Source organism: Clavelina lepadiformis, chromosome 1 (genome assembly GCF_947623445.1).
Source record: "Clavelina lepadiformis chromosome 1, kaClaLepa1.1, whole genome shotgun sequence".
Lineage (NCBI taxonomy): Eukaryota > Metazoa > Chordata > Ascidiacea > Aplousobranchia > Clavelinidae > Clavelina > Clavelina lepadiformis.
Genome location: NC_135240.1, coordinates 9,056,870 through 9,083,415, shown reverse-complemented (window position 1 = coordinate 9,083,415; position 26,546 = coordinate 9,056,870). Strand labels below are relative to the sequence as shown.

Genomic DNA, 26,546 nt, shown 5'->3' with positions numbered 1-26,546 from the left:
GAGAAGAGACATATACAGTATTACTTGTCCCGGAAACATTTTATCTCGCTACAGCTTTGGATTGCAACAATCACAGTAATACCAGCGCGCGACTCAATAACTTATTCTGCAGAAAACAGGTCTTGGTTATCTCGTTTCTTGATGTTGACCCGAAAAGCCGATCTTAAGCGCTCACTGATAAATGATGATTGCGTGCGGGCGCCTATAACCACCCCATCGCTCACAGTAATTTTCGTTGACAATTTGAAAGCTTGCAATTGTGATAATGTCAGGTTACTGCGCACTGGTCCGAGGTCAGGTATTTTGCCTGTCGTGATTGTGACGAAAGTCATCTTGAAAATATTCAGGGCGACATTTAGGGAGAAAACTATCAATTGACGTCAACAACCACGTAGATATCAATCTGGTGCCTGAAGCTAAAAGATTTGCTCGGCGATGATTTACAGGTCGACGTACTTACGTAATTAGCGCCATTCTACTGTAACACGTCGCGCCTAGCAAAAATAAGGTTGCCTGGAAAAACGTTTTGGTTAAATTTTTCTTTTCCAATTGTATATCGTAACACTGTAACATGTATGTCCAGAAACGGGAGCTGGACGTTTTATGGAGAAATTTTAGGTCTAAAAATTTTAGAAACTTAGCAGAAAGCATGGAAAATTACGTTCAAATTAGATTTATGTGTTTCCGACCTCTCTTTCGTCTTTCAAAAACAAATATCAAAGTTACACAAAGTTTTAAAAATACGGCCAGTATTTAATTTATTCACAAATAAAACGCGGTCAGTAAAGACGTAATTAATGAATATTTTCACGATTCGGTGTAGTACCTGCACCAAATATCTTGAATTGTGAAACACTAAAAAACTGATGAATTGTAAAGAAGCAGAAAACAATCAAAGCTTTTAAAAGTTTTTTCTCGTTTCAAGTACGTTTCAATAAATAGCAGCCGAAAAGCGCATTCAAATTGTCACGGAAAATAAGCGAAAACGCAGAATTTCAATAAAAGAAACATTTCTGAGCAATTTATAAATGATTTTGTGTAAAGCCGCGATTGGCTACACCGTAAAAACTGACAAATAGACCGATTTGTACGACAGTGCATCATCATATAAAATATCTTAACCACTCATTGCAAAAATAAATCGCCCCTTTATACGTTAATTGTTTATGTACTATGCTTTCTTTCATCTTGGTTGATTCAAATGACTTTTTTTAAACGGATTAGTTTGTGTTCGTAAACAAATTCTTGCAGAATAATGTAGGGATTGTATGTTATGGATCGACAAGCAATGAACAATTGCAACCGGTTTTCATAACCGCTTGTCGTTGCATATGAAGCTTCCGAGGCTTTATTTGTTCTGAAGCAGAATATGATCTTATTTTTTTAAATAACTTGCCACTCGATGCTGTTGCTCTACAGTTTGCAATAAATAGAATGTAGAAGATTACAAAAGAAGAAAACGCATCAAATTTCCGTTCTCATCGAAAAATTAACGTTGACATTCATGTCCTCTCGATTGCTTAAAAAATCTCCAACTTCACTCTCTTCGTGAATGGCCACAACTGGTCCCGAAGGCTTGGGAGTTTCGTACACCGGTGGCAACTCGGGTGTGTAGCCAGGGACACTGTAACCCTCGATAGTGACCCGAGATTGCCGACGAAGAAGATTCTTTGACATTGCGTGACGCTTTCGAATCGACCTCCATCTCCTAAAATTCGACAAATTTAACCGAAATGGACAATGCATTTGGAGCCAGACAAGAATAAAAAGTGTTTTAACCGTGTAACTTGCGATAAGAACTTCATGCTTTAAGTTTTCAGTTTAAACTTCTTACGTTGCTGCTGTTTGGTTTAATAATAATCATGACAAAATTTCCCCTACAGTATGCTAAATCCGATTTAGCAGACATTTCATAAAAAATCTATGAATAAACTATTTTGCATTAATGCATCAGTACCTGTATGAGAAGCAAGCGAAGGTGAATAGAGCAAGAAAGACACATGCACAGACGACGACGACAACAATAACGGTAGAATGTTGTGACAATCCTTTGGTTGAAAATCCAAGGTAGATCTCTTCGCAATCTTTACCGACGTAACCAGGGTCGCATCTGCGCAAGCAGAATATAGGTGATCAGCAAATTAACGGAAAAGCTGATTTTCTCCGAATTAAGCAAAATAATTAAAGGCACCTGCATTTCAGATACCAATCTAAATTTACACGAGCCTTATTTAGTCTATACGTTAATTAAAGCACTTATTATTTTTAAACCACAACATGTATATAGGGATCTAGTAAGCTAGAAAAAAATCGAAATAGCTCATTGCACGTGCGAGATAAGCGTTTAAAACAAGAACAGCTGAATCACACCGCTAAAAGTTATTTGCAATATTTACAATCAACAAAATTTCATAAATATTCAAACGTCCCATAGCGTCGAGGTATTGTTTAGCAATCAAATGGAGTGTTATTATCTATACACTTACTCGCATATCCCTTCTTCTGCGTTGATACAAGTTCCAAACATGCAGTTACACGCCATTGAAATAGATGCTTTGGGCAAAATTAAAAACTTTTTGCTGTACTTTTCTGTATAAGCGTGAAAACCTGCAAAAAATTGAAATATTTAATGACGATACTAGACAAGAATTTGTTTAAAAAATAAGTAAAGCCTATGAAAAAAAACAATATAAAAAGAATGCTCATTATTAGATGGGAGCTAGGGGTTTTCCTTTTTATTTTCAAAATGGCTTGAACATGTTCGGGCCCCGTCATTTTTAGGTAATTTCTCGTGACCAAAAATACTTCCAAAAAATGGGACCACACCTTACCGAAAAAATGTTTTCTCGTTTTGCTTAACTCTAAAGCATTAAAAACGTTTAATTTTGGCTGAAGTTTTTTGGTTTAGGTTGGTTTATATGTCTTCAACATTAATAGGCCTATTTATAATGAATATCCTTTACCACGTTTCGCAATATTTGAACCAAATTTTTTCCTTTTAAATTTCTAAAAACTTCATTATTAAATTTTCAACATTCAATCTTTGTAACATGCTTTAAAACAGATTCGAAAAAAATGAAACAGAAAACAATTTAGTTAAAAAATTTGAAATGTAATAATTATAATTTACTATAAGCATATATTACTAACAAGCTTTAACATGAATAACTCAAACATTTCTTCACATTTCATTTTCCATTCTTTGAAAATTTATCCCGTACATTCTTCCTCACGCCTTGAATTATTTTATAGGCCAGGGAGGCATGGCTCAAAACCTTACCAAAATGGCATCGGGTTTTCCAATTATTTTGTTACAAAATTTGGAAGTGCAGGCAGGTGCTTTAGATTTAAAAAACAACGTTGGAAAAACGTGTCTTCTTTCCGGAGATAAATATCAGTGAACTGCCGAGGCAAAACGCCTAAATGAGCTGTAAGTTTTATTGTGCCAACAAGCAAACAGTCAATCAGACAACTATACCATGAACTTGTACGGGCTTGATTTCGAAATTTATGATCAGAAAAGAAGCCTGATGTGCACATGTCCAAACAACAAACAGCGATTTAAAAAGTAAGCGGTTTTACTGAGAGATGTCGGGATTATTTTTCATTTTTCAAAAGTGAAAATTTTTACGGCTCAGGATTACCAGGTTGCGTAAATTAAGCATTCAAAAGCGATTTTGCGTCATATTTATTTAATAACATGAACATCAATGCAAAATTTACGTTGACATGTTGTGCGATAAATGAACCTGACGACTTGCATGAAGTGAGAAAGTTTTAAGAAAAGCACTTTATGCAAAACTAATTTCTGGTATTTCACGAATTTTCAGTCTTTTTTCATCGACGCAAAATTGATTTCTGTTATTGAATTTGTAATTTTAGCGACAAACCGTGTAGCAAGGGCATTACATTTTGCTCGTTATCCGTGAAAATGACAAAAACGTGACTATTTTCTAAAATACCATACTTGGAAAATAAGTAACACAATAAATATTTGCATAGGCCTTTATACTTTACCACCATTTATAATCATCACAATTTATAAATCACTCGTTATATCAAAAACCAACAATATATAAAGATTTGTATGACTTAAACTTAATAAATACAAGCATAATGGAGTTAAAGCTGATTTATTTAAAGTCATAAATGGAAGCATATATGCCAGAAGAAATTTACATTTTGCCAAGAGCGTAGTGAAGGCGCGCATATGCAGCAACAGCGGTTAAATTAAAGTTATGCTTAAAACATTCACCAACTTCCGAAACGCATTGGGAAAATCGGGCAAGTTGACCAATAATAATCGACAAACGTTTATTTTAATCGTTCAGCGGGTGTCAAAACTGTGAATTACATTGCTTTAATCGGATTACATTTCTAAGCTAATTTATAAAGTGACGCATTACAAGCAAGCGGGAGTTACGAAGAGCCATTTTTACTTACCGTTGTGCTGGCAAACTTTCGGAATTTCTCTTGATATCCGTGATTGGCTTTCGGTGTCAGATACTTATAACGATAGTTGTTTCACTTAATTTTCTGCAAATAAATTATATTTTGCAAATTTAGAAATATGTTACACATGAAATAAGTAAAATAATGCTTTTTACATTAGCAATTGATTTAAATAAGATATAGTACTACAACTGATCGCCTATACTAGTTAATGTTATAAACTAACACATAAAAAAATACTATTCGCCATAACTCTGACTTAGCCAACAACTTATTGGCCGTTAATGAGCAACGATAAACAACTCCAGACAAACTGCCTTCACTTATAAACTTGAGTTCTCTTTTTTCTAACCGAATGTTAGCGGCTCCACTGCTTTCTGATCAATAGCTTTAGAATGTTCTTTTGCTGGTATATAAAGCGTCCTGAGCATGTTTGCTTCCAAACAGCAAATAAACACACTGTCTCTTTGTCTAAACAAGTCAGTTTGCCCCTAACCTTTCTCATTTCTAAAAATAAAACTTTTTTTCGGATGGGTCATTGACGCGCCCTCACATTAACCTATTTGGCCCAAGCTCATATTATTAGATCCTGTAATTACCCGCGTATTGCATACAATTGAGTATAAGGATCAATCGGCTGTGGAAATCTATTCGTGCTTGTACGGACCTGTCTAAGATTCTGTGTCGAAGTAGCGGATAAGCGAACAACACAATCGCAACCTTCTAACAATTGGTGCATCACCTTAGATGCGAAGCATCAACCTGACAGGCGCTGCTGATATTATCGGAAACGTGCCGCACACCACATGGATTTTTCGTGTTGCCAGTGGACCCAAGACATAAATACACCATCCGTAATTATCCACGACCCGACGCATTTATATGCACTTAAGCAGCAATTAACAACCATTTTTATTATGCGTGAAAAAGCAAAATAAATCATTAGCGGCGTTGCTTCGTAATTTGGTTCTTTCTTCTCAGGCCATGCTTTTATAGCCCACGACACTGTTATGATAAAGGCAGGGGAATTTTGATATCAATAACGGCGGTGAACTGCTGTTGCGGATCCCAATTACTATTTCCGTACGTATTTTTTTATTGAAATCATTAAATAACATGGATCAAAAACAAGGTCTAGACTCATCACTTACTCATTAATCTCTAAAAATGATCTTGTAGGAAGTGATATAGGTGCCAAACTTGTTCTTCTTATCTTACTATCTACATGGTCCCGCTGTATTTATTGTGCGCCCATCTAAAGCAAAAAACTTGCTTTCTTTCAGGGCAATAAGGCAAGTCCAACGTTAATTAATGAATCATAAACTTTACAGTGACTCACGGCGTATGTAGACCTACTTAACAGCTTAATTACGCTCTGATGTGCAGCAAAACCGTCAAAATTATTTACTGCCAGTTGTATCATTTTGTACGATAGATCTTAAGTAGTTCTCGATTTCGCTAAACCATCAGCGCCAGACTACCAAGTGGCGTCTTCCGGCAATGCACCGTGAAATCCCGATAAACTGAACTTAATATACCGATTAATAGACTTGGTTCTTCGTACTTCGCAGTGCCGCCACCGAAACGATTATCCCATTTTCGCTCCAAGTTACTTGCAATCATTAATGTCTGTAAAACCCGCGACATTTTTGACATCACTTCGCCCGCAAGGATTTTCCACCGTACTCTGTTTACTGACGCGATTTTAATCCGCGGTTTAATACAATTATACATAAAACGCCAAGGCAGTACGCAATACCTGTTGGAACGTATTTTCGCTTTGGGCATAAACTGCCCGGTTGGGAAGAAAGTAACAAAACTTAGTTTTTGTCGTTAATATGAATCGTGTGTTTTCAATAGCTTGGCATTTATATACTCAAAGACGGTGCGTACACGTGCAGTGGCAGTGCTTCGTTTCAATGCTTGCTGCTTAGTCAGGCTAAACTGAATAGTTTAACGGTTACCAATAAACATTTGCCGACAAGTCAAAGGTCACGCTCAGGACGGTTTAAAGCCTCTGTATCGCTTTTTCGCTTCCAGGTACTTTTATAAACATGTTTCCTACTTAAATCCTCTTTTGTTTAGAAAAGTATTTTTCAAAGCACGATAATTAAATTGCATTGTTTAAGCAAACTTGAAACGAGTGGTTCAGTGCTTTGTTTTATTGCTCTGTCTATAATGGGCATCGCATACCAATGGTGACGCAAGCATTACGTCATTATAGAGAAGACTTCAACTAGTTTTCGATCACTCCTCTCGGTCTTACCAGTCCCAAAAGAATTGGAAAACTTCTCTTTATAGGATTTCTAAGTCATGAAAAAGTAATTTAAATCACTTTAGGTCCGAAACTAACTTGGAAGTGTACGAACTACTCACGTAGTCGGGAAATGTTTTTTATAGTAGGCATATGTGTGATATCAAAACAGGAAGCTTGTCACGTACGTGTCTTCGTAAAGGTGGTGAGGATTCGAGAAACCGCAATTTATGTTATTTTGACCCGACACACCTATATCAGCACTTCCTTCTGAGATGGCATCAGCAAAACGGCTTAAATTGCACAAAAGAAGCAAACAGTTTTTATGCTGCGTCACGAAATTGTTTGAATTTTTCTGATAAAATCATTAAAATAATGTTTGCATTGAAAATATTATTATGACTGCGATTCTTATTTCCAAGTTCAGGCGTTGTCACAAAACAGACAAACTCTGAGCCACAAAGCATTCTGAATTTCGGTAACATTATACATTTAGAAATCTTCAGCGGCGGTTGTTGGTGAAGAAGACGATATACAGCTTGAAGCTGTGGGCTTGACAGGATGCTCGTGCTGTTCAGGAGAAAATTCAAATGATGTCTTCTTGAATAAATCAGCTTGATTTTGATGATAGAGTCACGCGCGGTCCGTGTTGATATGATAAAAATATCACAACAATGAAAACCTTCGCTCAAAAATCGCTTTCCGTCGGTAATATTTATTTCTGACATCAATTTCCCGTGTTAAAAAGTGATTTTAGTCATATCCTCGTTTCACTGATTGATCCATCGTAGTCTGTGACGCTAAAGACTGAAAACAGAACATGGCGTCCATTGTACTTCGAAAAGCCATCCATTAACGGGTTTGCTCTAGTGTAGTTAATTCTGAAGTTGTGTGCATTCTTTATGTTTCATTTGTTTTGCCCTTTTCACACACTCGGCGATAACTAGGCCTACATCATTTGTTGACCTTGCTTGTCACGATTCGATGCATTCGGAGTTATTGGAGTTGAGAACATAATTGCTTTGCTGACGTCATGTTCAAACAATAAAATTTTTGTTTTATACCGTCGTAATTTTTAACTTATAGTATTGACGTCATTTGTCACTTGTAAGTCGTAAAATGACTACATAAAGCCATAAGTTAAATTTACTCTGTCTGCAAGTGCAGGCAGTATAATATCACGTGACCAAGGTTGCGTGTTTGTTAACAAATCCTTCTTTGTTACATAACAAACAGCGGTAAGTAGCCTTAAAATTGTGCCGAAAATTACGGCGTTTAAAAATCCCAAGTACACAATAGAAAGCACAAGGTTCACAGTAAAATGAATTCCACCAGTGAAGAAAAGATGGCCGTTTCAGGTGCAGGTATGTCGAGATAATCTTTATTCGAATTTAGGCAATATTGCTATCTCATCTCCCCGCAACCCATGAAAATATTTTGTTTTCAAAATATTATCCCCTAATGACTGCGAAAGCAGAGACCCCGTGATCGAAAGTCATGAAACGATTTTCTCCCAAAACGCATTTGGGACTTGTATTGGTGGTTGTCAGGTTGTGCGCAAATGTTCGAGATCATGTCAAGTCATCGCCCCTGTTGATAAAACAAGTAATAAATACCATACGATATAAGTTCTCGTGCACTTTAACACCAGTTTGCTGAATTAATCTTCCTAGTTTTAAAATGGAAATTTGAAATTAATGAAGTCAAACTGTATGAAAAGACACTGGTATTACTGGAATAACCAAATTTCTAAGAAGTTTTCTGTACTGCCGAAGATTGTGATTTTATCTAAAGAATAAGTGAAATATTCGTGCTCTAGCTCGACCTGATAGCCTAACCTACAACGCCATGAGTCAAGTTCAACAGCATGCGGACATGCAATGCCACACAGGTCATAAAAGTCTATTTTTAACTTTTAGGTATATACTCCATATCTATAACATTCTTAAACAAACTTATCGGTTATAGTTTAGGGATTAGGCTACATGCATGTTGCTTTCTTAGAGATACTAAGCCTGTTGCTTAGCATAAGATGTCTATTTTTATATTTGGACAAATTATGCGTCCCACGCTTTTATCTATCGCATCTCTTGGTGGATCTTGATGTTTTGGTGAGTTCGTGAAAGGGGGTTTAACTGGCATATGGGCTCTCGGCTTTATCTGGGATATCAACTGCTTTAACAACTGAAGTTTTGTGCAAAACGATTTTAAAAATACACGCTAAGTACTTTAAAAATACCAAATGAATGATTTCAATCTCATCCGACTTCTAAGCGATTGTGCATTCACCATTACATAAATCTGAAAAGATTTTGAACTTTTCGTTTGGCATGACGTAATGCTCGTCTTTGTTTAAAATATAGACGAAGGGAGAATGGAAAAACTTGAAGTGACAGAAGTCGATAACACCGTGATGGTGAAAAACCTGGAAGATATAACCCCGGGTATCCCCGAATTCAAAGAGCTCCGAATTCTCGTCTCAAACGCGACCTACTTTGTCGACAATCTTGAAAAATGCGGCGATATCTTCTGGGATATCATATCAGAAATAAGAAAACACTTGAAGAAGGCTCAAGTGTTAGTTAACACGCTTGAGATTGCCCAGAAGGAAACCGTGCTCAAGTTACTGGGAATAAAGTGCTCAAACGCATCAGCACAGGTTAGATTAAGCTTATAGTGAACTTTGGCCTTTCTGAGTGCGAAATAAACAAAAAGCATTGTTGTTTAGGTTTATACGACGGACCTGGAGTTTTGTAGAAGCGAGCAGTCTTCGCAAACTACTAGCATAGCAGAACTTTTGATACTTCTGATCGCAAGGAAAAAAATGACACCAAAAGCCGAATACAACGTGCTACCTATAACATCTTTATCCTCGGTACAAGGTAATCCAGATAATAATACGTTGGTGGTCGGATTTAGATTGTCATGTTTTCTGTATAGGCCTATAGCGACATGGGACTAAGTTATCAATACCTAAGCAAGAATTCCTGTCGAACGATCTAATTTTAGAAGAGTAACAAAATTCCACCCTGACAGTTTCTGAAACGAGGGATTCTAAGAACACCTTATCTATCGTCGAAGAAAAAGAAGAAAAAGATGAAAAAGATGACGATGAGATCTCATCCGTGGGAGAAAATTCGACGAGATACGCAAGGCGAAAGGTACTCTACTAGTGTACCCTATGTTTACGTAACATTGGTTAGTGTAATTACCCATTTAAATTTTGTTCCAAAAGGTGGTTTTTTCCAAAATGCTTTTTATTAATGGACCAATATTTAAAAATTACAATGAGGTTTAGTTGCAATTAGTATATGGTCTTGCTCGTTCTTCAGTTTATCAAAGATCTAAAAGATTCCAATCTTTTGTTTGTAAATCGTTTGACAGTCTTCTCCTAAAGGCGGAAAGAATCCAAACATCGCTTGCCTCGAACCCCCACCAGTCGAGCCTTTTTTGGAGGCGAAGATTAAACGTGATCGACGTTACGTCATATTTCTCCTTCTTCTTCTGACTGGATCAATTGCAATAAACACCTTTCTCATCCTGGCTCTCACGGATGCCTTACAAAGAAAAGGTAATACCTGAAACAGCTAAAATTTCTTTGTTTTTCAATTCATGTATGTCTTGTTTTTGTTGTGATATGCCGCGTATGTTATACACTAACCAGATTTAAGACTGTGATAACGTATGGATTTGCGGTTTGTATATAGTGATGTTTACATATTATAAGTACTTAATGGTCTCATACTGCTGGGTTCATACAAACATCAAAATTATCTTTATATAAATCTTGATTAATCCGTACTGTTGAATCCGATAACAAATTACTGTAATACATAGTCATTGATGTCACGGCCGTAAATACAGGTACTGTATTTGTATGACATTAACACATGTTCGCAAATCAGACAGTTGCATGGCATTTATAGAAATATTTAGACTAATATTAATTAATATGAGGTTTACAAACTTTTCATAGAACATGTGCTAACGCTACGGGACGAAATACGAGCTGAAGTCGAAAACACTATGATCACGTGCCCGAGTATCAGTCAGCCGGCCAATGGGAAAGTAGAGTGTAGCCAGAAACCGAGTAAGCTCAGTGCTAATAGTGGTGAAGCAAAGCTAGGTAAACAAAAAGTGCAACGTCTTCTATACAGGTGGCCCTTCTTCACGCTTGTCTGTTCGTATGAGATCATTTAAAGATTAGCTTAACACCTTGATCCACCCTGAACTTGATCATTGTTTGCCATTCACCAATTTTTACGCCTTGTCTTGGGCCACTTAGCAACTATGCTAGATCCAGCTGCCGAATCGATACTAATCACGTGACGAATTGATTTTGATGGATCAAAGTAAGTTGAAAACAGGAAGGCTGTCCACGCCATTATGCACATATGTAAATAGTTTGCTGGCAGGATGTCGATGGCGGACAGCAAACTATACACCCCATTGGATTTTTCTAAGTTTTTGTATTGGGAATTTTTTGTGGAAGTTACTTGAACTCACTTCACCAGTTTTTCACTTCGATTCACACCTTCCTAATCCGACCAATAAGGATTTTCAATTATTGTTGAGTATGTAATTGATCACAGACAGCTATGTTTTGCATAGTAGATTAGCCAGAGTTTCGATGGCGGACAGCAAACTGCACACCCCATTCGGTATTTGTACGATTTTGTATTGGGAATTTTTTGTGGAAGTTATTTGATTTCACTTCACCAGCTTTTTAATTCGATTCATACTTCCCTCATCTGACCAATAAGGAATTTCAATTATGGTTGAGTATGTAAATGATCACAGACAGCTATGTTTTGCATAGTAGATTAGCCAGAGTTTCGATGGCGGACAGCAAACTGCACACCCCGTTGGGTTTTTCTACGATTTTGTATTGGGAATGTTTTTTTGTGGAAGTTATTTAAACTCACTTCACCAGCTTTTTAATTCGATTCATACTTCCCTCATCCGACCAATAAGGAATTTCAATTATGGTTGAGTATGTAAATGATCACAGACAGCTATGTTTTGCATAGTAGATTAGCCAGAGTTTCGATGGCGGACAGCAAACTGCACACCCCGTTGGGTTTTTCTACGATTTTGTATTGGGAATGTTTTTTTTGTGGAAGTTATTTGAACTCACTTCACCAGCTTTTTAATTCGATTCATACTTCCCTCATCTGACCAATAAGGAATTTCAATTATGGTTGAGTATGTGATTGATCAAAGGCAGCTATGTTATGAATGGTAGATTAGCCTTGTTGTCCTTACATTGAGACGAGTTCAAAAAGTCACTTTCTCAAACCTAAAGGTTATTTCCAATGGCACTCACGAAAACAACAACAGAAGCGCCGCAATATTTCAAACTCATTATGATTTGTTTCGAAAGCTTCAACCCCATGATTTGGGGTAAATCGCGTCAAAAATACCGCAAACTTGCTGGCTTCTATTTTTGGTTTCACACCTTTGATTTTCATGAACGAGGTTAGTTACGCAAGGGTCTTGGTCTCGTTACAAATTAGGGTTAAATCATTTTGTAATCCAATTTGTCTATGATTAGTCACTGCAATGCTTGATTATGTTTTCCAGACTTTCAGTGAGCAAGTAACCGTTGTGTACGGATTGGTTGTTAAAGTTTTTGCAATACCTTTTAAGTTTCATACACTTGGGTATTTGATAGAAAAAGACAAGATAACAAGATTTATTCTTTTCATTATCCAGTCGAAAAAAGTTACGTATTTATATCCCTTAAATTAAGCATTGTTTTGCTGAAAGCGTGGGCTTTAAAAGATAACTCATCAACTTTTAGAAATAGCCTACTACGTCACTGTAAATGAATGATCTGTATTCACATCCAATAATTGTTGATTTCGTTTTTACTTGCATTAAGTTAGTAGGCTAAGTAAATTAAGTTGCTTGCTAGGGGAGTACTCTATATAAGTTAAATACAATTATTTAAGTAATTTTTTTTAAATTAAAAATTTTGTGTTGTCGTTGACAGATATGTGTAGCAGTGATATATCGACCTCGTTAATAAGTAACATAAAAAATATTTTTCTATAATTTATTTTGGTGTCAGATGTCAAACTTTCAAATCGTGCCAACTTTGGGTCAGTTTGTTCGTTCAGTTGCGACTTTGAATATGAACTTACCGGGTCAAAGCACATGCGTTGTACTGGCGAAAACAAATGGAATACTTCCTTACCAGAGTGTCAAAAGCGGCTTTGTCATGAAGGTTGGTACAGTTGTGTAAAATATAGCTACAGATTGTTCTTAAAATTTGTTTTTGCCGAAATGTGTATCTCGGCTATCTCTTGGTATGATCAAATGGCGGCTTTCTTAAGATTTTAGATAACGTATTCTTAGTAAAATGCATTTATCATCTTCTCCAAGGGTAGCTTAGGCTATACTTTATTTTTTACCAAATTAACAATTGTTGTTATCTATTTAAAAGCCTTATTTGATTTACTTGACACACAATTTGTTAGGCCGCTTACTGGATGAAAAATGAAGGCTGTATAGCTGATCCATGTAAAGCTTGTACCAAAAATTTAGTTTGCCAAACGGACCAAAAAAAATCTTCATTATCTCAGCTCATGAATATTGTTATACCGCATGAATATTGTTATTGATCGTATCTTTAAAAAAGTTTTTTTTTTTATTAATAATAATATAGTAATATTTATTAACAGATTTATTATTAATAGTGCAAGGGCGCGACTGTGCGGGTCTCAGGAAACTTGGGAAAGCTTTCAAAAGTGGAATCTACCAAGTAAAACAATGCGGAACTTTTAAAATGCTGGAAGTCTATTGCGATTTTTCAACCCAAGGCGGTGGCTGGACAGCAATCCAAAGAAGGTAACAAGAAAACCAGATACGTTATATAATTTAGCCAAAACACACTGATTTAATGAGAAAAAAACAATTGAGCTTGCGTTCATTTTCAGGAAAAATGACCATGCTGATTTTTCGAAACTTTTTCACGATTTTGAAGAATCGTTTGGCAAACCTGATGGAAGTTTTTGGATTGGTTTGAAAAACATGAATTTTCTGTCGTCAACTGAGCCCCAGTCGCTTATGGTGAGGAGAAATTATGATATGCCACTGGGGTGATTGACAAAACTTTTACAAATGGGCAGGTTGTAATGACAGATTGGTTTTATCCCGAATATCATCGTTCAAAAGCCTATGCCATGTACAACCGATTCTTGGTGGAAAATGCGTCCGTGTCTTACCGATTGCACGTCAGAGTTTTCAAACCAATATCGCCCGAATCGATCAACGCTGGTGATAGCTTAAGCTATTCAAACGGAATGCAGGTTAAGTAAAATCAACATACTTATACACAAACTTTAACAGCCAATGAAAAATCAGCCGAAACGGGTCGTTTGTGATAGAATTTGGAGGGCATCCATCCTCTGTATGTATTGCATTCTTTGTATGTCTTAGTTCACTACAAAGGATTCCGACAAGGACTTTAACAAGTTAAGGAATTGCGCTGAAATAACTGGGGCCGCTTGGTGGCATCGCAACTGCACTCATGCCAACTTGAACGCGGAATATACAAGTAAGAAAATTATGTATTACAACAAGACAGTTCAAAATATACACAGACTATGGCCGGAGTATATAATCTGCCAGTGATTAGCCTTAGATTTACGATGAGTATCTCACCAAGCATTACGCACGTCTAGGCGATCGCATTTACGGAGAAAAGACGATTTACTGGAAGACCTGGAGATCGTTATCCTCTCTGAAATCGGCTGAAATGTTTATAAGGCCTCAATCACTGAACCATGATCCGTACAGATAAAAAAGTTTATCCCCACAAAGATATCATCTCTCCCTATCTTGTCGCTCAACGTGCTTTCCAGAAAAAGTTGTGGCTTTCTTATAAGTTACACGTTTTCCCCACATAAAGCCCTAACAAAAAACTCTCTTACATGGACGATCGGTTAAATGACCCAGGATACATTACGTACAAAATTTGTTTATATCGAGAATTGGAAAAGATCTAGTATGGACGAAAACTAGTAACAGAATAATGATTGTATATGCTCGCAAGGTCGCGCTTTCATTCAATAGTAAGGTGCAAGACAGCTTTGCCCATTCAATCATGATACGCCAGAAAACAGGACGCCAATGTTAATTCCATTAAAAGAATAAAATCCATATGAGATCAACAGCTAGTGAACAAAACAAATTATGGCGTATCAAGTTTAGTGAGGGGGAACTATTTAGTCGTTTCAATTTGTTTGCGGTGGTGATTGAAACTCTGCTATTCATATATAGGCCTACGACAAATATTCGTGTAGATTAAGTATTTTAACAGGTTATTCTTGGGCTTTTGAACTTGCACATCGCTAACTCCAATACCAGCGCATGCGTCCAGTATTAAATTTCTATTCTTAGGGCGTGCAAATTGAGTTATGTTAAAACGTCGGCGTAGATAGTCAGGTCAGGAGAGACGGTGCCAACAGAGTTTTATTAAACTTAATGGGTTATACATTTAAGTCAGTACAAGGTGTAAGATCAGACGTTTTATTAAATATTGGTCGTACGCGTACATACAGTAGCTATTTTTGCTGCCAGTGCCACCGCAATAGTTGTTACTTACAGGAAAGCGAAAAGTAGGCGAAGCTAGGAGCGGAGGGAGAAAGCAGAAAAAACACCTCGCCAGTAGAAGTAGGATAAAACAACGAGATGCTAAGCTCGTGTGAAAAAAACAATGCGGGTTCTTTGCAGGAATCCAGTGCTGGAGAAAATGGAAAGTATAACCTTAAAGGATTTGCGAATTGAGGCCTACTTTCGAAAAGCGGTTTGCAAGTGTGGGTTGTGCAGACATACAGAACAAAACGTGATATATAGGGCCTTGAAAAGTCAGTCACTTTCGGCACTGGATACTTAGCCTTAACGTTGAGTTGTTAATAAGCAATTTATGTACAAACGACGTGCAAGAGAAAACGGAAAAGACATCAATAAAACTCACACAATACACGACAACTACAGTTTTGCCCTAAAACCACGTGACGTAAACGCTTAAGGTCAAAGGTTATGGGTCACGAATTTCGTTAAAAATGATGAAACGATCGTGTCAACTTAGAGTTCGGCAAACTTTTAGCTTTCGTATTTTTCCTACGCGACACAATGGGTGGGCCAATAACAACGTTGGATGAACACAGGCTTAAGGACAACGTTTATAATACTCACACAGATACAAAATATACAGCACGTTACAATAACATCGTAAATGGTATGAGGGCGCGAAGAAATAAAACCACGTTTTACTACCCTAAAAAAAAACAAAGAAAATATGGTAAGGTTCAGAAGTGAAATAAAACCGACGCCGGGAATTCACTTCCACGCAGAATATCATTTCAAACGTCTAACAGGGACAAATTTGAATAATGAAATGACAATGCGCACATATACCGATTTGAAAACGCGAAAACGAACGAACATACGAATGTGTTAAAGGTTTAAAAGTAAAAGACAATGTTTATTATATGCCGCAATATCGATCTCACAATAGGACTTCGAACTTGGGGAGTTAAAAACTACCGACTTCTACGTAAAATTAATGAATAAAAAGAGCGACTACTTCAGCAACGGTAGATAATAAGGCCATTTACGCGCAAAACTAACCTGCATTTGAAATGCCACCGACTTCATATTTTCTTCAAATCCAAACCGAGCTAGGCCTGGCGGATTTGAGCAAAATTTGAAGAGACGCCAGCTCAAATGGTTCAGGTATGGGGCAAAGGTAAGTTTTGCTCGGTCCTTGAGAGACGCAACTCGACGGAGAGAAACACTTGAAACGGAGGAGATGGATTTGCCGACACTAAACGCGTTAAAATACAAAACAAACACCGTTAAGTTACAAAAAGTGGTTAACAAGAAAGTCAGCTACGTCGTGGAAGAAAATATCCTAAAATAAGCGGACGTTTCTTCGGATCAGTGGTTCTGTAGTTAAGCATTAGAAGTTGCGGTCGAAGCCACCCCAGTCATCATTCCTTGTGAGCTACCTCCACTCTCCAGGGAGTTGCGCAAGCTATGATCTCCTGCAAATAATGAAATGGGTGACATTTTAAAAGCTTACCCGTAAGACATTGTTTGGCTGAAAAAATGAATGTTAAATGATCAATGTTAAATGTTAAATGATGTTGAATGTTTAAATCAGTTGATGAATTCTGAACAGAATTCGTGGGAAAGGTACTAATAAACCCTTGAAATGTTGTAAAACAATTAGAGCTGATTTTCATAAAATTCATAACATTGGTACCTGGAGAACCAGAGGTAGAGGGGTTGCGCACGTGCTGAGGAACAAGAATACTGTACAGCGACGACTTCACAGGAAGTTCTGGCATGGCAAAATGAAAGTTAAAATTTCTATTTCGTTGTGACACACTGCATTAATGAAAGAACACAAGGATGCAAATGTGCAGAAAAAGGTGAACTGAGATGCAGTCAATTTTTATTAAAACTTCTCAACGTCAATCAACTCTTTAAAAAATCTTTGTTATTCGCCCAACCTTTCTCAGTGAAGTTGAACAGAGGCGGCAATGGGTGACCTCCAGGAATTTTTGTGTTTGGCGAACGAAGCTCATCAAAGAAACTATGGGCGCATGACTCAAGAGGGGTGATTCGAGTATCAGGAGAGTATTCCAACAATCGACTGCAGAGAGATATCGCCTCTGGAGGAGTTCGTGGTCTAAAGACCTTCGAAAAGATTCAGTGCAAGTTAGCAAATCTCAATTAATAGTTAAAACCTGAAAACTTTCTATGCAAATACTCAACCAACCACTTTACACACAGATAACCAAATAACTTTTAACCTGGATAATGTCAGGCTTCTTTATATTAACTGCCCTAAGTAAGTGAAGGCAAAATCTTTGAAAAAAGTTAAGTCAGCTGAGTCTGAGTGATAAAAACGTTGGAAAACTTTGTAATAAACCAAAAGGGATAAAATTTAATTCCATTTTCAATTTGTCGGTATAAAACCAAGAGCCACCTTTTATTATTTTTATTTCTATTATAAATATTACAATCTTTTGGAGTGTGTTGTACAATTTATTACTGACTACAATAGATATATTTTTAGCTCTTCAAAATACCCACATGGCACAAGAAGAGTTCAATATGCACAATTTCTGAACCTATATGGTATTCACATGGCATAAAATAAGAGCCATTGACTATATTATAAGGAAAATACAGATCATTCAAAGCCAAAAAATACCAATAAAATCTGCTTCCGATTGACAATTAATGGCAACGCCAAAGATACTGGATGTATAGTCTGCTGCATGTACAGATATTAATGACATCAATGTATTCGCGTTTATATTTTTTGTCTGAACAAATGTCAGTGATCGATAAGCTTATCTTGAATAAACAAACATGTCAGGAGTCCCATTGAAACAATGCATTAGCAAACCATTGTGTTATTGTTGAAAAGCTTTTTAAAGTGTACAAATTATACTGCACTCCAAGCTGGAAAATCACTCCTGTAAAAAGAGTGCCGCTCAAGCTCTTGCTTTTCTATACAAAAAGAACACGCTTGTTTTGCCGCTCGCGCTCCCTTTCTTTTTAGCAATTGAAAAATATTTGCACTCTGGCGTATTTTCATTTTTGTTGTTGTAAATGTTAGCAAATTTCATGGAATCTGATGTTGAAGAGTTTTGTTTTGGTCACCACCTGCCACAAACGATTAACAGATGAGTAGAATATGAAGAATCTTTTAGAATTAAGATGCCAATGTTCAGTAAATAAATATTCTTCACTTTCAAAGCATAAAGGCCTATCGGTTACGTTATAAAAATAACGGCAAAGTGAAGAAAATTATGACACTATCCAGTCTTATTGAGCATTGTTATCAGCCCAAAAACAAAGCGTTTATATCGAACATGGTTTTAACGTTCAAAGTGTTGCGTATTAGTAGCATAAGTACAATCATTTTTTACTCACTCCATAAAATTATAGTTTTAAAGCAGTTGAAAAACTTGAAATGTTTTTTAATCCAACCGTTTGTATCCATTTTGTGAGTGTGCAGCGTTGTTTGCACTATCAAAAAGAGCGTTGCTCTCGAGATTGCTCCTGATAAAGGAGCGCGCTCTTCCAAGTTTAGCTCATTTTTTAGCTCGCCAAAACAGGACCTATTCAGAGTTTCTAGGCTGTTTATACGCACATTAGTTATAAGACTAACAAACAAGCCACAGGGTATCCACCAGGTCTTTAAACAATTAATAATACTATTTCAAAATTGTCTAAAAACGTTGTGGACATGCTGTATGTTTGTCAGTTAGAAAACTGTTCATATAAAAACAGAAAATACAACAACCTTATCAGAATATTTGCTAATATAGTAAACATTTTCAGCACACCTTTCTGTGTTTACTAATTACTGACAAATGCAAAAACTAAACTTTGCATATATATAATATCAATGTGCAGTTTTCGAATGCCACAGCACTTTATCCTAGTAAACTTCACATCAAAAATGCAAACCTTTGCCCAAGGGTGAGCTTTAATTTGAGGAAACTTGAATTCTGTGTAGTTTGGATTCATTTCTTTGATCTGATCTCTAGTTGGTGTTCCAAGCACCTATAACAGTTTAAAAAAAGAAAAAAAAAACAAAGTAATCAATACAAAAGTCAATATCAAAGAGCTAGGTGGGTGCAACAAACAACTACGAAAGATATATCTATGGCAACAAAGGCAGAATATCAGTTACCAAACAATACATCCACGTCGTAGACTGCAAATTAACACTAACAATAGACACAACACCGAAATACCATACTTTGGATATGAAAGTTGTGCGTAAATAATGATGTAGTTTAGGAAGTCTATACAAGTTACAAAAATTCCAGCTGTCTCAAAAATTTTTAGCATGAACTTGAGCTTAAATAAATTACTTTGATGATTTCCACCAGTTGATCCACTCCGCTATCTCCAGGAAATATTGGCTGGCCGAGAAGAAGCTCAGCAAGCACACATCCTGCCGACCAAATGTCTGCAGATACAAAGTTCCAATTTAATGGTGAAATGGCAGTTAAATGTGACACAGCTTGATTGATGATCAATACCATGTTGGCAGTTTTCATGCAATTGGTGGACTAATAGTTTGGCTCATGATTTATGAATTTGCATCAGTAAGTGTACAGGTGAAAAAAATGACTTACTACCAACCCAAATCCATTCGCCGAAAAACAGATTTGCGCAAAACGTAGAGAATACATTTGCAAATAGCGTATATACAAAACACTATGGCGGTCGTTAATCTTTTAGGGGAAAAATCAATAACATAGAGTTCAGAGGCTTAGTGTTATTTTCATCTTTATCACTTTTGTGCTGGCCAGCTAAAAAGTCAGCAAAGTTGTTTAATTTGTGTAAACCAGAAGAAATTGATCTAATAAGATCAACTAGTGACAAAGATTGTAAGTCACACAGTTCAAAAATATCCATGCTATTAAAACTTTAATTCACAGGACTATTACATGGGTGTATTAAATAATCCAGATAGAGAAGCTTACCAATACTTGATGTGTAATCTGTAGCACCAAATATAAGCTCAGGAGCTCTGTAGTATCGCGAACAAATGTATGAAACGTTTGGCTCTCCTCTTACAAGTTGCTTTGCACTAAACAAGTATATGGTTAAAAGTTGCAAAAGATTGTTTATTAAATTAGCAAAACCAGGAAGCACCGACAGCATTTATGTTCCAACACCTAAATAAATGCAAATATGTGACATTATGCTTTAAGGAAACAACAATTGCACCAAACATAAACACTAATTGCTAGAATAGAAATTCCAATTACCTTCCAAAGTCACATAGTTTGAGGACAGCTGTCTCAGGGTTCAACAGCAGATTTTGAGGTTTAATATCTCTGTGGCAGGTCCCTTGTGAGTGAATGTATGCAAGTGAACGAAACAACTGGTACATGTACAGCTACAAATTAAAAAAATTATAATAGAATGGTGGCCTTCATCAAACACCCATTACGAAGTATGGACCAGTAACTTTCTCTTAAGTTTATTATTACGTGAGATTGTTAAATTGTTTGATCACAAGAAGACGGAAATAGTGACCTTCACATATAAAATAGGTATTGTTTGCTTGGATTTGCTGTAGTGTCTTGCAACACGATAAACAGTCTCAGGAACATAGTCCAAAACCAAGTTCAGGTAAATCTCATCTTTCTGCAAATCCACAATAAAATCAATTAAGGTAGATATTTTTAAAGAGTATATATTCTATATAATATTTCTAAGGTTAGGCCACAAATCTGTGCTTTCAAGCTAAATGTTACAGCGACGCAACATTCACAGTGAGATCTTTTACACATAGATGTGAACAAAAATTGAAAAAATACTTATTCCAGTAAAGTGATTTATAACAATTTCATCAGCAATGTTACAGTACTTAACCTAATTGCTTTAGTAAATATTGGAAAAATCTTTAACCAAAGCTACCGACTATGAACATTCAGTGTTTACAAACATATTAAATATGATTAAAAATAGATTTCTAAATTGGGATGGGATATCACCTTTTCACCACTAGAATAGAAAAAGTAACGCAGTCTAACAATGTTGCAATGATCCAGCTTTCTCATGATCTGAAGTTCTCGATTCTGTTAAAAAGTGTAACCACAGTAAAAGTTGAATGAAGAAATAAAATTGATACTTGCAGCATACTTTGTGTTATGACTTCATAAACTCATGCCTGCACCATGACTATACATATTGCTTTCAGATCTTAGTATCTGATAATGATATTTTTATAAAGGGCGAAAGGATCAACAATTGTTCCCTATGTATATAGTAAAATGAACAAAAACGAAGTTAGAAACGTATAACATATTACGAGCTGGCATATGTGCTTACCTTAAATCTTTTGTCCTGCAAAACCTTCTTTATAGCGACCATCTCACTGGTATCAATGAGTCTTGCTTGGTAAACCACACCAAAAGAACCATTTCCTGAACAAAATGTTAGGTTCAAATTAAAAAATATTTCCAACACATTACTTGGTTAGTCTGCTAACATAATAATGGTGAATTACAGTATATAGTCAAGTGGGGCAAAAAAATGCAAAATTGACAAACTTTTGATTTTCTCGCTAAAAAATGGGCCAAAAAGTCAAGTTTTACCCTCTATTGATCAATATTAATATTCCATTGATGTATCCAAAAAATTGGAGCATTATGTTTATTCTTTTTATTTTTATCGAATATTTTGTGTTGCTTTTTTTCCCCCAGTGTTTGGGGCAATAAAAACCATGCTCGGGGTAAAAAAAAACAATCAATTTCGACAGCAAATTTTGTTTATTAAAAGCAACACAAAGCAGAAGAAATAGCAATATATACAGATGAGGATGAAACTGCAACATCTTGTTCAAACAAACAAAAAAGTTTATGCATTATGAAGTCCATATTTGCTTAGGAACACAAATTTTTCTTTCACTTCCTCTTCTTCGGCAAAACCAAAATATGATTTTGCACGCCCGACAGAAGTTAACACTGCGGTTGAAGGACCTCAAAAACAATTTTCAACGGTGACTATATCTATGTCTTCCTTTGTTTGCCAGTCCCAATACACTGCATCTTCTGAAGTTGATTTCTTGTCCCAAAACTTAAATTCAGCTTGCTCAATTTTTCCATCAACCTCGTCTCTGAAGACCTTCAGAAGTTTTCCCCAATAATATGTTTTTGGCTTCTCCCAAAACACTGCAAAGTACTTTCCAACTTGCTTTTTGTTTATTTCCAATTTAAATGTTCTCTTTTCTTTCTTCTGTTCGTTTACACTTTCTTCAGTTACATCTCTTCTCTCTTCCTCTACATCTTCCATTCTAACAACTGTGTCTTCTCTTGTTTTGTCATTCATTTCTTCAGATTCATCGTCAGACTCTTCTACCATCTCATCCTCTGTATCTACTCTCTTCATGTCTTCATCCATTTGTCTTTGAATTTCCCGCTCCATCCTTCTTTCTATTTCTTCCTCCTCCTCCAAGTCCAGTGAATTTATTTCTTTATCTTCGTCTGCGTTCCTTTTCCTTCTCCCAGCTTTTCTCTTTTTTGCAATTGTTCCATTTGCTTCAAAGTTTTCAACTTGCTCGTTAAATTCTTCATTTGTTAAAATGCTTCCATTCATCTTCACTCTTTTTCTTTTTTTCTTCTTGTCATTTGTTTGTCGTCCCCTTGATTTTAACACACTTTCTATCGAAACCGATTCATCTTTTGACACAAGCCGTATTTCATACTTCATCCCTTCGGGAGCGTGAAGTTGCAACTCATTGATGATGTCCTTTGTTGTTCTGATCCGTGATTGTACCGTGATCGACGGTGTGGAAACAGCTTAAATGTTGCGGATAGATGAGGTGGATGGCATTTCTTCCACATTACTTGACCATTCAGTTTCCTGTGGACTGGTCTTTTCCAAAATTGGATTGCCTTCTTCATCTTTTGGAGAAACACAATGCTACCAGGACTGGTTAAACTACTACTGAACAGAGACTTCTGAAACTGGTAAATGCTTACAAGAAGGTTAAGCTTTTGAATAGCTATTTGGCAGGAGTTCAACAAAGTGGAATGGTACATAAATCAATTAACTACAAAGAACAACACAAAATGATTGGAGAGTAAAACTTAACGTTTAACTTCACTCGCTTAACTTAATTTCAAATGAATCATCAGTACATTAGGATTAATGTATTTACTAGAGATCAGGAAACTGAGACAATGCAAGTAAAGCATTAAAGTGCTAGTTTAATTCCTTATAGCAACCAAAATCGTTCTAAAATGAAAGTTATTAAAGATGGGGTAAAAAAAAACAAACACTGGGAAAATAAAAACAACTGTCTTTTTTTGCCCCAACACATTGTGTAGTTTTGGGGTAAAAAAAGACAACATAGAATAGAATGAAAGGTTAACAGCAATCAAAATTGAAGTACTGGAGTACAATCATACTAAAATATCATGTAGATACACATAAAAAGATTGTGATTTTTAACCATCGTTTTCGATCCACAAAAAGTTTAGTAAAGAGCAAAAAAAGTTTTTTTGGACCGTTTTTGGGTCAATTTAGTGATTTGCATAGTTCCTGAAGAGTACTTACCTCTAGACCTGTATTGTATGTTAAAAAACTATGCAAATAAATGATGTTTCTAACCATGCAAAGCTTTTTCAAAAAAATCATTCTTAGGGGGAGTTGGGGGGGCTGTCCTTTTTTACCCCAAGTACCCCTATGTTTTTTTTGCCCCAACTGACTATAATGTAAACAAGGTTTAACTATAACATAACATTTTGTCATTCAGGAACTTTTCTGGGTGTAATTCTGTGGTTTTTAAGTGTTATTTATTAACTTGAATGTAGATTTAATGGTTCAGAACAGCTAATTACGACATCACATACCTATGATTTTTGTGTCAGTATAAGACACTTCTTGAGGTCGATCTGGACCATGTCCAGGAGTTGCCACTACCGTGGTCACTTTGGTTTCTTTTTCCCCTGGAAATGAGTAGAAGTAAATTAACATTAGAAGTGAACCGCCAAAAAGACTGATTTTTTAAAAGAATACACCAAAAATTAGTCTCAAATCAGCTGTAATCCAGAAAAAAACAAACAAATTACATATCGCATACATAGAAGCAGTTATAATACAAAATTTGAAATATGTTGTAATGACTAAAATTATTATATATTACTCACTTCCAACTTTCATTTTTGATAAAACAGACTTCGACACATATTGGGTAGTAGCAGATGGTATGATAGTCTGGTTAGACTTTCGTTTATCAAGCCGTTTATTATTAGAATTTAAACTTTCTGTTAAACTTGGTTTATTGTTCATACTATAAACCTGCAAGACAACCAAACTGATTAATATTACAATACACAATATAACAGTTTACATAAATATGTTAAGCTGTAATAAATCACAGAATATTTTAAATAATATGAATGCATACAGATACAAAATTAGTTGCCTAAGCAAATATATGTAAGAGAAATATGTATGCTTTGAAGTAAGGCACTGAGTGATGACAGTTTTGGACAATATCTGTCAAACAAAGAGAATACATGTTTTTACACAGTACACCGGAGCTGTAAAAAAAATTTAAAGTTACTTTATAGCATACAAAATAATATTAAGTGTTGTTAGCATAGTTCCAAGCACCTTTATAGACTGGAGCAGAATTGGTGGTCAGAGACAGAGCAACTTAAAAAGCGACAAGTTCCACAGTGCAACATGCAATGTTGTAGTTGAGCTATTTTGACCTACAGCCAACATGCCATGACAAAAATCATAAATAATTAACTAGGCCTGTGGTGCTCTAAGTTATTACATCACAGTTTATTATTTGTGCGCAGTAATTTTTTTCACAGCTGAAAATGCGGCTAATCAATTCATTAACTGCCACAAAGTCAAAAACAGTGACCAAGGACACCAAAGTTAACTTTCAAACAAACTTTCCTTGATATTATATTCTAGACATGTTGCAACTACTTGATGCTTAAAATGTTCCTGACCGCTAGATGGAGCTTTTGTGGCTTGCCAAGATACCAGATGTTTGAATATTGCATCTAACAAGCCAAGTAATATGTTCAAGAATGCAATGGGATCAAAAGCACAATAACGACTTCATGTGTATAGTGGTGGCTGGTAATGAAAACCAATCCTTTTTTGACAACAAGGGTTCTATTGTCGGCAGTTAACATGATAATTACAAAAATTCATATCTCAAGTATATATATGCAGAAGATAACTTAACATGTCTTGTAAAAGGTTTGGAACAATTGCTTCTTATAAGAGTACGATTAAGATAGAGTATATATGACTTAAAAATAAGAACGGGTTTTAACAAGAAACCTGTACATGCAATGACCAAGGTAATTAGGTCTTATTCAAATATGGTTACTGTGCGCTGCAAAATACGCAGGAATAGACTTCTTGAACTGTATGATTTTATTACTGCTTACTTCTACTACTACGGCCTACTATTCCCCAGCATGTGCAATACAACAACAACTCATAATGCATGAAAAGAACACCATGTGCACAAAATATGCACATGGTCTACGTACGTACTTCGCATGGTGTATATAATACATATATTTACTTCAGGCATTTAAAGCAAAACAAGGATAATGAACTTATCACACAGTTTTGACAAAACTTGAGGAAGATAACCACTCATTTTTCAACCCGGGGTAGGCTAAGTTATACTATTAATTTTTCTTAACTCACATATTTCACACCCAACCTCTATATGCAATAGTTGCCAAGCAAAATGAGACGCTGCAAAACTTTCAACTGAAAGTTTGACTTTATTTTTAAAACAATTATAATTACCTGACTTACCTATCAAACAACCTTGCTGAAACAATTAAGCCCCATTTATATGTTTAAACAACAATTATATATATATATATACAATTATAACAACACTGTTACCTTATCTACATGCAAGATCCATGCATTTGACATTACGCGGCCAAATGTCGCATGCTCAAATCAAGCTTAGTGCACCAAATAAAGCCAAGGTGTATACACATATCTGGATATCGCAAAAGGTTCGATAAGAGTAAATTGACTTGCAACGAAGTTGAATACCTTAACTTTCTGGTAAAGAGATATAGTCAACAGTTGAGTTTTGTTTTGCATCAAATTTTTTGAATGGAATTTTTCCTATGTAACATGTTAGAATGCTGTACGTATATTTCTGATATACTTTGCATATATATCAGTTTGTGTTCATGTGTTCAACTAAACCAAAAAACTGCATTACGGCTCAGGCCATAGTAGCAAGTCACAATTGAAAACATGGGTGTTGGTAGGG

At 35.9% G+C, this 26,546-nt stretch overlaps 3 protein-coding genes across 7 annotated transcripts; 1 reads left to right on the top strand and 2 right to left on the bottom strand.

Moving 5' to 3' along the window:
* Positions 1–741: 741 nt before the first annotated feature.
* Positions 742–4,586, bottom strand: LOC143473187 (uncharacterized). Its single transcript, XM_076970065.1, has 4 exons — positions 4,444–4,586; positions 2,487–2,607; positions 1,958–2,110; positions 742–1,708 (listed from the first exon to the last, which is right to left on the bottom strand). Exons 2-4 carry the CDS (start codon positions 2,540–2,542, stop codon positions 1,465–1,467), a joined length of 453 nt encoding a protein of 150 aa, XP_076826180.1. The 5' UTR covers positions 2,543–2,607; positions 4,444–4,586; the 3' UTR covers positions 742–1,464.
* Positions 4,587–7,991: 3,405 nt separating this feature from the next.
* On the top strand, positions 7,992–15,084 carry LOC143446552 (uncharacterized). Of its 5 annotated transcripts, none has more exons than XM_076946228.1 (12): positions 7,992–8,070; positions 9,070–9,365; positions 9,435–9,588; positions 9,743–9,867; positions 10,091–10,277; positions 10,683–10,796; positions 12,780–12,935; positions 13,408–13,558; positions 13,648–13,780; positions 13,840–14,019; positions 14,150–14,267; positions 14,395–15,084. In XM_076946228.1, the coding sequence occupies exons 1-12, from the start codon at positions 8,028–8,030 to the stop codon at positions 14,511–14,513; spliced, it is 1,776 nt and encodes a 591-aa protein (XP_076802343.1). In that variant the 5' UTR covers positions 7,992–8,027; the 3' UTR covers positions 14,514–15,084. The 5 variants fall into 5 exon arrangements, with proteins under 5 accessions (XP_076802343.1, XP_076802370.1, XP_076802378.1 ...); XM_076946237.1 differs by lacking the exon at positions 7,992–8,070 and adding an exon at positions 8,415–8,597; XM_076946248.1 differs by lacking the exon at positions 7,992–8,070 and adding an exon at positions 8,675–8,817.
* A 143-nt stretch (positions 15,085–15,227) lies between these two features.
* Positions 15,228–26,341, bottom strand: LOC143446573 (glycogen synthase kinase-3 beta-like). The gene is made up of 13 exons (XM_076946274.1): positions 26,162–26,341; positions 24,415–24,565; positions 24,118–24,213; positions 21,593–21,687; positions 21,256–21,339; positions 20,795–20,905; positions 20,524–20,654; positions 20,236–20,342; positions 19,618–19,715; positions 19,208–19,303; positions 17,233–17,419; positions 16,983–17,060; positions 15,228–16,761 (listed from the first exon to the last, which is right to left on the bottom strand). The coding sequence occupies exons 1-13, from the start codon at positions 26,192–26,194 to the stop codon at positions 16,670–16,672; spliced, it is 1,359 nt and encodes a 452-aa protein (XP_076802389.1). The 5' UTR covers positions 26,195–26,341; the 3' UTR covers positions 15,228–16,669.
* Between the last annotated feature and the right edge of the window lie 205 nt (positions 26,342–26,546).